The sequence below is a fragment of the Mus caroli genome, unplaced genomic scaffold, assembly GCF_978045245.1.
Source record: "Mus caroli unplaced genomic scaffold, Mus_caroli_1 scaffold_19, whole genome shotgun sequence".
NCBI classification, from domain to species: Eukaryota; Metazoa; Chordata; class Mammalia; order Rodentia; family Muridae; genus Mus; species Mus caroli.
Window position 1 is genome coordinate 32,585,204 of NW_028227274.1, and position 12,009 is coordinate 32,597,212.

A 12,009-nucleotide genomic window follows, 5' to 3' on the forward strand; every position below is an offset into this window, starting at 1 on the left:
GATTGGATTTGTTATTGTAAATCAGCATAACGCCCTTCACTATGCAGTTTGTCTTTAGTAATTTGCATCTCTAGATGCAAATTAGTGGCTTGTACCTCCACCACAACAGCTTATAGAACAGCTAGCACCAATCTCTTCCAATCTTGGGGGATAACCCTATTCTGCATAGCCCAAGTATTTAGCATTTATTTAAGTAATGGAGAGTGCAAGCTATATAATACCATAGCCTCTTTAAAAATACTTCAATTCTAGCATTTCTGTTGGATGCCAGGTCAGCTCATTATAGGCAGAACCAGCATCATTAGTAGGCTTGTGCTGCACAAAGACTGGGAAGGCTGAGGTGCCTGTGAAGGCCTGAGCACTGGACTGAATACTATCCCATGGTACCTGTACTGAGCCCCTAGTCAGGGAGGTGCTCTGGGTACCTCCAGTGAAAGTGCATGCAGCAGGGTAAGGCAGCAGTTTACTTTCTAGCCTATTTAGTTTCCCTTTTTCTTTTTCTTTTTCTTTTTCTTTTTCTTTTTTTAAAGGTTTATTATTTATGAGAACACTGTAGCTGTTTTTAGACACACTGGAAGAGGGCATTGGATCCCATTACATATGGTTGTGAACCTCCATGTGGTTGCTGGGAGTGGAACTTAGGACCCCTGGAAGAGCAGTCAGTGCCATCTCTCCAGCCTCCTAGCCCTTCCCCATTTCTTTTCTTTTTTTTTTTTTTGGTTTTTCGAGACAGGGTTTCTCTTTATAGCTCTGGCTGTCCTGGAGCTCACTTTGTAGACCAGGCTGGCCTCGAACTCAGAAATCCGCCTGCCTCTGCCTCCCGAGTGCTGGGATTAAAGGCGTGCGCCACCACGCCCGGCCCTTCCCCTTTTCATTGTGTGGTACATTCCTGGTCTCAGACATCAAGTTTGAACACTGTTGTTCCTCTCCCACTGGCTTAGCACTTCTATCTCTATTTGCAAACTCTCTAAGTGCTTAGCTAACTCTGCAATCTTATCTAACATAAGAGTATTGTCAGGGGCTGGAGAGATGGCTCAATGGTTAAGAGTACTGACTGCTCTTTCCCAAGGTCCTGAGTTCAAATCCCAGCAACCACATGGTGGCTGACAATCATCTGTAACAACATCTGACACCCTCTTCTGGAGTGTCTGAAGACAGCTACAGTATTTACATATAAAATAAATCTTTAAAAAGAGTATTGTCAGTTTTCCCCCCAATCTTTTTAATAAGGTTTTAAAATTTTTTATTTTTATTTTTATTTTTTTAAACCAGGAAACAAAATAAAAAACCTCCCTCCAGGAACAAGGTAGGAGATCACTTCCTGGTTTTAGCTGCTATTTTGCCAACCTTAAGGAACACTGCTAACCACTCATAACCTGACCTTTCCTCTAGCACATTAGAAGAATTACCCATTATGTCTAAGCCATGGTGGGCGTCATCTGTAGGCTTAGATTTCTCAAAACCTACTGTAATAAGGGCTTTCAAACACCCCTCCCCTTGTTCTAGCCTACCATCCAAAGGTAGGGAAGAAAGAAGATAAATAGAACAAGAGGATGTGTACCTTTTAGAAGTAATTTTTCAGGATACTAGCAGTCCAGTTATATACTGTCAGGATACCAACAGTCCAGTTCAGAAGAGTTACCTACCAACAGTTAAGTTTGGGGATTTCAAATTGGTTTCTCTTAAATTCAGGTCATTTGAAGTAACTTTGTGATAATTGCTTGGAGTTGATCTGTTGGACACAAGCTTTTGAGTTGGTCTTTTCTGGTCTCTCTGTCCATCTCTGACCTGGGGAGGCCGGGTGTCATTTGACTTATTGTTGCATTTATAGTTTGTCAGTTGTTGTATTTTTGAAAGTAGCAGAGCCTTAAACCGCCGACCCCCCTCTGTTTTTTGAGGCAGGGTTTCTCTGTGTAGCCCTGGCTGTCCTGGAAGTCACTTTGTAGACCAGGCTGGCCTCGAACTCAGAAATCTGCCTGCCTCTGCCTCCCAAGTGCTGGGATGAAAGGTGTGCGCCACCACTGCCCGGCCTTAACTTTCTCACTGGAGCTCCCTTTAACACATGGGAAGTCCTGGGGCTCTGAATCCTTGGATTCAGGAAAGTAAAAGATTCCAAAGGCTTTTTGTTGTTTTGGGATCAGGTTTCACTCTGTAGCTAAAGCTGGATTCAACTGAGTGTCTAGGATGGCCTTGAGATGATCCTCCTGCCTCAGCCAAGTGTTGCTATTATAGACATAGACCACCATTTCCATTAATTTGGGGGCTGGAGCACTTGCTGCTTTTCCAGAGGATTTTGGTTTGGTTCTGGTGCACACATGGCAACTCATTCAGTTTTAGGAAATCTGATGGTCTCTTCTGGCTTTATAGGCACTCTGTATGTGTGTGGTACACATACATACATGAAAGCAAAATGAGACATAAAAATAAACCTTAAATTAATTTCACTGTGGGTGTAGGTCTAATTCCAGCACTGCAGAGGCAGAGACAGGTAGATCTGTGTGAGTTCCAGGCCAGCCAAGGCTATGTAGTGAGACTCTGTCTCAAATAAAATAAATCCCGAAACACTGAAGCTTCTTTGCGTTTTGTTTTTCCTGTGTCTAGAGAGTTTTTATATCAGAAAAATATTAGAAGAGTTTCTTTGGGAAAATGAGGCAGTGTCAATGGTAGAGCTTTTCCAGAGCTTTGCGTATTGCATGTCGGGCAGGCTCTGGGTTCAGTTCCAGGTACAAGCGCCCGACCCCTCAAAGTGAATTGTGTTTTGCGTCTCAGCAACTAGGAGTTGCTCTAAATGCCCACCTGGGTTTGCTTTCCTTAATCACAGGGTCTAGTCCTCTAATCCTGAAAGGTTCTCGTATTTGTACTGGTGCAGTCTCTTTGAAATGCCAGGAAGCTAGGATCCACAGGGCAAATACTTTGTTCTGAACGTCTTATCTATGACATTCGATGACATTTGCTTGAAGTGTTAGTGGTCTTTAACAGCCGAGACCATCCCATCTCTTAAGGATTACTGACTTGTGTTTATCGGTTTAGTGGACAAATAACCTTTAAAGACCCAAAATATGTAGGCCCAGCATAATGTAAGTATAGGGAACAAATTGTCTGGAAACTGCATTTTGTGATTCAGTGTTTTATTGATGCGTGGATAATTTAAAGTGAAATAATGAAAATTTGGAAATTTAACATGAATTAATACTATGCTTATTAAAAATAAAGAATCCATTTAAAATTTTTATGTATTTGGTTTTCTTGACCTTTTCTTAATTTTGTGGAATATGCCTTACTATCACCCTGGTATTTACCAACATTAGACTGAAGTTAAGTAGTTTTGTGATGTACTACAAAAATGATTTTTTAAATTAAATTTTAAATTATGAGTATGTATGTGTGTTTTTTGTGCATGTGAGTGTAGGTACCTACCGAGGCCAGAGGTGTCAGGTGCAGTGGAGTTAGAGATAGAGGTGTGAGCTGACCAATGTGGGTGCTGGTGATTGAACCTGGGTCTTCTAGAAGAGCATCTCTACTCTTAACTGCTGAGCTGTCCCTAGAGCCCCAGAGTGGGTTAAAGGGGCATGGGGGCAGGTGGATTTCTGATTTTGAGGTCAGCCTGATTTACATAGCAAGTTCCAGGCCAGCCAGGCCTACACAGTGAGACCTTGTCTCACCCTGCCATGCCCCCCCACAACTGTGTGTGTGTGTGTGTGTGTGTGTGTGTGTGTGTGTACATCTGCGGTCTATGGTTGTGTGCATGGGGGTGCAGAGGCATTGGTTCCGTCTGGGCTGGGGTTCTTTGTAGGAATAGTAAATGCTCTTAACTATGGAGCTGTCTTTCGGCCCCATGCTTTAGTCTCCTTGATTTTACATGAATCAAGGAATCATTTATTACTTTGGGTGTTCCTAAAAGGTGCTTTCCCTTTTTCTTAACTTTAAACTTGTTTTCAATTTTGTGACAGGATTTTTATTCCTCAGCCCAGATTGGCCTTTAATTTGTGATCTTTCTTCCTAAGTCTTTTGAGTGCTGGGACTAACAGAGTAAGCTATATTCTTGGCCTAAATGGTGTCTTATTTAAATACATTATCCTATATTTATTAGATCTTTTGTTTGAAGAGCCTTTTCCTTAATTCATATTAAGATAGACTGTACTATCCAGAGGGTCATAATCTATTTTATCTAATTAAATCTGTAGAAAAGCTTTTTGAAAAAGGTGCTGGTTGGTGGTCTTCGTGTATAAACGAGACAAGTTCAAAGTAGCTAAAATGATGTGTGCCCTTGGATGCTGTTGTCCTCATTATATTATGTAAAGAGTTTAATTTTGTTAGTTATGAAAATAGCTTTTCCCCCTGAATAGTAGTTATATAGTTCTATAATATTAGAAAACACAGTTAATAAAAAGAAAAATGTTAATACTACTTTTAATAGGTTGTTTCCAACTTTTAGACTTGACCTTGTTAAATATTTTGGTAGATGCATTTCAGCTCCCCCCTACTCTACACTTATTTATTTATTTATTTTTCGAGACAGGGTTTCTCTTTGTAGCCCTGGCTGTCCTGGAACTCACTCTGTAGACCAGGCTGCCCTTGAACTCTGAAATCCGCCTGCCTCTGCCTCCCAAGTGCTGGGATTAGAGGTGTGCGCCACCACTGCCTGGCCCCCTTTACATTTATACTTCAGATTGTTTTCTGTTGTCAGTAGTATACATTTTGAACATTTTTCATATACTTCTGTAAAGTGTTACTAATGTTTAATTTGAGCCCCCCCCCCCCAATCTTTAATTTTGGTGTACACCCCCTACTCCCCCGAGACAGGATTTCATTCTCTTTAAGATTAGACTGGCCTGAACTCACTATGCAGACTTGGAGTTACAAAATTCCTGCTTCAATCTATTGAGTGTTTGGGATTATAGCCATGAACCACTGTGCCCAGCTCCATAGTTCCCTCTGGCCTATGGACCTCACTCCATAGCTCAGACTGGCCTTGAATTTACATCATATTTTTCTGACTCATTCTTCTGAGAGTTTGGGATTACAGGCATGCTAAACCACACCTAGCTTTGTTTACCCCATTTAAAACTTTTTTATTTAAGCTTATTTATTATTGTTTATATGATAGCTATGTGTATGTTCACGTTAGGTTTGTGGAGGTCAGAGGACAGCTTTGGAGCAGGTACTCTCCTATCCTACCCTTCCTTGGGTCCCAGGGTTATCTGCTGAGCAGCCATCTCTTAGACGACCCTTGCACGTTTCTTTTTTCTTTTTTGATACATAGTCTCAAGTGTAACTAAGGTTGGCCATAAATTTATAGCAGTCTTTTGGCTCCAGCTTCCCAGATGCTGGGATTATATGTGTGAACTACCATATGCTCAAATTAATCTGAATTCGTGGGTTCAAATGACTTTCATGCCTCAGTTTACTGTGGATTTGAAAATACAGACAGATACCACTATACCCAATGAGAAAAAGAAATTTAAAAACAGGGTCTTGTATGTAGACATTTGTAACTAACTAGGAAATATACTGTTTAGTCCAGGCTGGCCTTGAACTCATGAACTCCCCTGCCTCAACCTTTCTCTAGTGTGAAGATTACAGTCACGGACCACAGTGCTCTGCTTAGAGCTATATCTAATCTGTTTTCTCATAGACATGATTACTGTACTTCTGTGTTTCCTTTATCTATTAACTCAAAATTTAGTTTTGAATAGGATTTCTTTATATTTTTTGAAAGATTGGTTTTTAATTATATATATTGTATATGTACCATATGCGTGCCTGGTGACCATTGAGGCCAGAAAAGGGCATCAGGTTGGCTAGAGCTGGAGCTATGGTGGTGTTTAGCTGCCATATGGGTTCTGGGAATAAATCCTGGGTCATTCAGAAGGGAGGCCAGTGTTTTTAACTGCTGAGAGATTTAATTAATGGGCTGAGATTCCCTCCTTCCCTCCCTCCTTTCTTTCCTTTCTTCCTTCCTACAGTATATAGCCCTGGCTGTGCTAGAACTCACTGTGTAGACCAGGCTGGCTTTGAATTCACAGAAATTTACTGGCTTCTGCCTCCTGAGTGCTGGGATTAAAGGTGTGTGCCACCATACCTGTATGGATTGAAATTTCTTTTTTTTTTAATTTATTTTTTACTTTGTGTGTATTGGTGTTTTGCTTGTATGTATGCCTGTGTTAGGGTGTTGGATCACCTGGAACTGGAGTTATAGACAGTTGTGAACTGAAAACTTCAGTCCTGGAAACTGAACCTGGGGTCCTCTGGAAGAGCAGCCAGTGCTCTTAACTACCGAGTCATCTCTCTAGCCAGGATTGAGATCTTAATCTATAGTGAATTTGTATTGGAAAAATGTTGTCAAGATTGTCTCTTCATGTAAACACAGAGTTCCTATGTGTAAGAGCTCATTCCTCTTGTACATGCGGCTATACTGATAGGAAAGTCTCTGTGAGAGCTTGATAATGTATTTCATGTTTCTGTTTGATGATTGCCTGACTTTGGGTTTTTGTTTATCTCTTAGACATGACTGCCGTCCACACAGGCAACATAAACTTCAAATGGGACCCCAAAAGTCTGGAGATTAGGACTCTGGCTGTTGAAAGACTGTTGGAGCCTCTTGTTACACAGGTAACAATCTGAAAACACAAATAGTTGTTGTAACATTCTTTAGCAATAGGCCTGGCCACCAAACCCTAACTAAGGTTCTTTAGCTCAGAGTCTTGAGTTGAGTTGGTTGAGTTTTAGTTAGTTTGACAGTACTTACTGAATACTGGTACATTTCTTTATTTAATTCTTTCTACTGTTGTAATTGAGACAAGGTTTTCTATCACCACACTGACCTCAGCCTCCTTAGGAATATGAGGGTAGACTTCAACTCTCCTGGTCCCTGTTTCCACCTCTTGAATGCCACTTGTATTAAAGTCATGTGCCACTATGCCTGGCTTTATTTAATTCTTTAGACTACAGCTTCCCTTTTCTGAAATCTTACTGCTGATAGTAAAGGTTATTGGTATTATATAGTACAGATTTCTAAATATTTGTGCTTTGCAGATAACTTCACCCTCCATCAGACAGGAAATTCAATGAAGGTGGGACTTGACGGTTAAGGTTCTTCACTTATCTTAATGCACCCTTCATTGTGTAGGATTAGCTAGCAGGTAACTTAGTTTGAGGGTGTAGGCTTGGTATATTCTGTTACAAATACATGCGTCATAGTGTGATGACATTGATTAACTTAGCAGCTGTATATTTTTACTCTTTTGGCATAGTTAATGTATGTGTATATTTATATATGAGAGGAGAGAGAAAACAAGAATGACATTTGCTGTCTTTAAAAAACTTGCCTTCTAAATCATAAACTAAGATTTCATATGTCTATATGTAGATGTGTGGGGGTTAGTGGGATACTTGCTGTCTTGAACCCAGTATACTGTACTTTTCAGGTCTTATGTTTGGCAGATTTACACTATAACAAAACTTTAATCATCTTCAACCTACAGATCATCTGGCATATTAAACTTATTAATGATGTCTAATGTTCTGGAACTTTTAAGCATCGTCACAGGAGGCTTTTATGGGCAATGTTTCATTTCTTTATTAAGGACCTTTACTAATTAATGCAGAGATTTGCATTAATAAACTTGAGCAGACTTCAGAAGTAAGTTGTCTGAGAACATTTTGCAGACTAGTAACAATGACAAAAATGTAGTCTTCTGGCAAAGCTAAACTTATTGTCCAGCCGTTTCTGGAATACCTTGACTTAAAAAATGACGTTTCACTCATCCTCAGTCATAGTTTTAGTCTGGTCTCTTTAAAAACTTAATGATTACTTAAGAACTTAAGATATGCATTATTTCTCTCTCTCTCTTTTTTAAGATTGATTTATTTATTGTATGTGAATACACTGTAGCTGTCTTCAGATGCACCAGAAGAGGGCATCAGATCCCATCACAGATGGTTGTGAGCCACCATGTGGTTGCTGGGAATTGAACTCAGGATCTCTGGAAGAGCAATCAGTGCTCTTAACCACTGAGCCATCTCTCCAGCCCGCATTATATTTCTTATCGTATACATTAAGAAACAAATTATTTTGGAAACTAAATATAGCATAATTTTTAGAATTGTGTTATTTCATGTTTAGTACGATCTCTAAGTGTGTCACCTAACTTACTTATGAACTTAGAATTGCTATCTTTAAAGATACTAGTCTACTATTTTTCATTCTAAATGATTTTTTTTTTTTAAATTAAACTTCTAGGTTACAACCCTGGTAAACACCAATAGTAAAGGGCCCTCTAATAAAAAGAGAGGCCGTTCTAAGAAGGCCCATGTTTTGGCTGCATCTGTTGAACAAGCAACTGAGAATTTCTTGGAAAAGGGGGATAAAATTGCAAAAGAGAGCCAGTTTCTCAAGGAGGAGCTTGTGGTTGCTGTAGAAGATGTTCGAAAACAAGGTAGGTCAATATATGAAGAGAGACAGGTTTTCCTAGAAATTCATTAAAATTTTAAATTTACATTTATTTATACATGTGTCTATGATTCTATATATGGGTGCCACAGCATGGCATATGGAAGTCAGAAGACAACTGTGGGAGTCTCTCTTCCTTCCTTCCTTCCTTCCTTCCTTCCTTCCTTCCTTCCTTCCACCCATCCATCCATCCATCCATCCATCCATCCATCCATCCATCCATCATGTGAGTCTGGGGATTGAACTCCTGTTATCTGGTTATCAAGTGTGGCAGCAGCTCTCACTGAGCCATCTCACTGGTCCTAACTGGGCTTCTTTCTCATGGGTTATTCACCAGGGGAGAGTTGGCTGCTGTGCCATGGGAACACTTAGGAAGTTATGTAGCAAGGGGGTAACGTCTGCTGCTAATGGCCAGCAGCATACTTTTGCCAAACATATGAATGGACTACTTTGGACAGATACCCATTTACATTCAAGATTCAGAAGACAGCACTCCCAACTAACCCCAAAGGATTATAAATGCTCCTTTTAAGCTATCATTCAGTTTTGAATGATTAGTCAGCAGAAGAAAATATGATTTCCTTTCTCTGTAAGGTTTTCAGTGGTCTGAAACCTAACCTAACTTGTCTTAGGTTAGCAATTAAATAATTGCTTATCTAAGGAATGCTTAGTTGGTATCTATGGAAACACTTGGTTCCTTAAGGGACTGTAAGATGTGTTTGTTCTGGATCAATGTTGACTACTTTTGATTAGATAGGGGTTTCTAGGTTTTTTTTTTTGGTAGAGGGCCAGCTAGTATTTTAGTTTTACTGGCCATAGACTCTCTGTCGAAGCTACTTAGTCATGCTGCAAGCATGCTGTGGAGAATATATACACAAATGTGCACAGTATGATCTGATAAAACTTATAAAAGCAGAGGTATGCTGTTTTGATATACAAAATCTAGTTTGCTAATTTCTAATCTAAGATTTTCCTACACTGTTAAAAATAGAAGCTTGCTGGGTTCAAAGAAGAAGTACTTGTTTATGTGAGTTTCAAGTCAGATTTCTGTGTTTGGGGTTTGTGTGTGCCCTGTGCTTTCTATGCAACCATAATTTTTCTTTTAAGATTTATTTATTTATGTATGAATGCTCTATCTGCATATACACCTGCATGCGAGAAGAGGGCATCAGATCCCATTACAGATGGTTGTGAGCCACCATGTGGTTGCTGGGAATTGAACTCAGGACCTCTGGAAGAGCAGCAAGTGCTCATAACTGCTTAGCCATCTCTCCTGCCCCTATGCAACCATAACAATGAATGCATACAGTTTTGTATAATTTTTTTATATGAATAACGTACGAAAATTTGGGTGTCTTAAAATACCACCATAAATGCTATAAGTGTATCAGAAACTCAAGTCCATCTTCTTTCAAGGTAATGAAATGAGCCTCCCAAGAACCTACCATGGAGCCAGTTATCAATTTCACAGCATCTAAACTCATGTGGTCTAGGGTCACATCATAATGACAATATGCTTAAACTAGGTGCTGAGCCTTATACGTTGCTGCTTTTTGTATGTGCCCTTTCTTGTTTAGGGGGTACACATCCATATGTCCACTCTTTGATTAGGTCAATGAAGTGTTTTCTAATTTTTATAGTAATAATTAATTAGATTGCCCTCCTCTTCCCAGTCTCTAGTAGGGCAGTTTACTTTCTAGTTTGGTGGTCTTTTCTGTGCTACCTAACATGGTATCTGGTCTGTGGTAGATAGGTATTGTGTTTTAGGATAATTAGCTATTTCCTAAAGAGTATGGTGTGAGAAAGAAAAGTTCCTTTCTCACATTTTAGGTGTATTTACAAATATGAATGCTTTCATGTAGGTGAAGAATCATAAAAAGCTGATACAGTGCACACTGTATCAGTGGTTCAGAGTTTGTAGTATATTCTTAGGGTCGTGTAGCTGTGGTTGCTGTCTTAAGTCCAGAGCATTTCTGTCACCCGCAAAGACACCTTGTACTCATCATAAGTCACCGAAGTCTTTGGCACACAGTAGGGTCTTGCTATCTACCTCAGGCTTGCCCAGGACGCTGGATCATTTTGCCTGATTCCCAAATGTTTGAATTATAATCTTGTGCCATCATGATACGTATTTCAAAGTTCACAAAGAGGAGGGCTGCCTCTGGTTATTTTAAGTTTATTTTATGAGTCCTTGAATAATAAGAGTTCTGACTAAAAAAGAAAGCATTTAGCTGGCTTAAGGGATGCCAGACAGATAAGATGAGGCAAATGATTAGAAAATGAGAAGTTTAGAAAACAGAGCCAGTGCTGGTAAGTTGGAAGTAAGGGCTGAGGGATAGTTTCTGTGTTAGTTGCTTTGTCTCATTGCTCTAAGAACGTTCCTGACAGATGCAACATGAGGAGGTTATTTTGGCTGGAAGTTGAAGGGGTTACATGCATGCTGTCCAGCAGGGTGAGGGAGATCTGAGGCGGGGAGAGGAGGCATCTGCTCACATTGCACCCCCCCCCCCCCCACACTCTAGAAGCAGAGTCAGGAATACTTGCGCCTAGCTTGTTTTCTCCTTTTTATCAGTCCAGTACCCCACCCATTAAATAGTATGGTCCACATTTAGGGTAGGTCTTTCTCAGTTAACATAATCTAGATAATTCCACATAGACATGCTCAGAAAATGGTTTCCATAACTCTAAATCTGAAAAATTTGTCAATCAAGATAACTTTTAGACACACATTGGAATAGGATTTTACTTGATGGTTGTTGTGGGGCTTTCCTGTAATCTTACCTCTTAGAAAGCATGAGCAGGAAGATTGAAAGTCATACCTGGACTATATAGTCAACCCTTATCTTAAAAAAAAAACACTGGGCTGCAGTCAGTAGTTGGCTTTTAAAAGCTTATAGTAGGTACTTGCTCTAATATGAGTAACTTCTTCCCTGCTACTCATGTGCACGTCTGAGTGAAGACTCAAAGAAGCAGACGCACATCTTTGTATAATCCTACATTGCATTCAACATTTGGTTCAGTAAAAAGGCTAAGAAGCTAGCCTGAGCTACTGAATGAGACACTGTCTGGAGTGTGTGTGTGTGTATGTGTGTGTGTGTACCTACAAAAAACAGAAAGAAAATAGAAGAGGCTTCAATTAAGCATATGATTAGGTAAAAGTGAATTTTCTAGGAAGGATAGATGTTGGGGAAAAAACCAAATGGGGTAAGTTGGCTGGTTACATGTGTTCCTCTTGTATAGTCTTTAGTTACTTTCCTATTGCTGTACAGACACCATGACCAAGACCACTTGCACAAGGAATTGTTTATTGGTGCATACAGTTTCAGAGGGTTGGTTAGAGCCCATGATGATTATGGTGGGGAGCTTGGGAACAGACAGGGCTGGTGCTAGGGTAGTAGCTGACACCTTACATTTTTGTCACAAGCATGAAGCAGAGAGAGAGACACTGGGGATGGTGTGAGTTTTTGAAACCTCAAAGCCCATCCCCAGGGACACACCTCATCTTTATCTTTTCCTTCTAATCCTTTTTTTTTTTTTTGGTTTTTCAAGACAGGGTT

General features: G+C 39.9%; 1 protein-coding gene across 1 annotated transcript in view; it reads left to right on the plus strand.

The window, feature by feature from the left end:
• Positions 1-12,009, plus strand: part of Ctnna1 (catenin alpha 1) — a 131,641-nt gene that overhangs the window by 26,944 nt on the left and 92,688 nt on the right. The window contains exons 2-3 of the mRNA XM_021150781.2: positions 6,506-6,612; positions 8,243-8,438. Of these exons, the coding sequence (XP_021006440.1) occupies positions 6,508-6,612; positions 8,243-8,438 (301 nt within the window). The 5' untranslated portion in view covers positions 6,506-6,507. The remainder of the gene's footprint in view (positions 1-6,505; positions 6,613-8,242; positions 8,439-12,009) is intronic.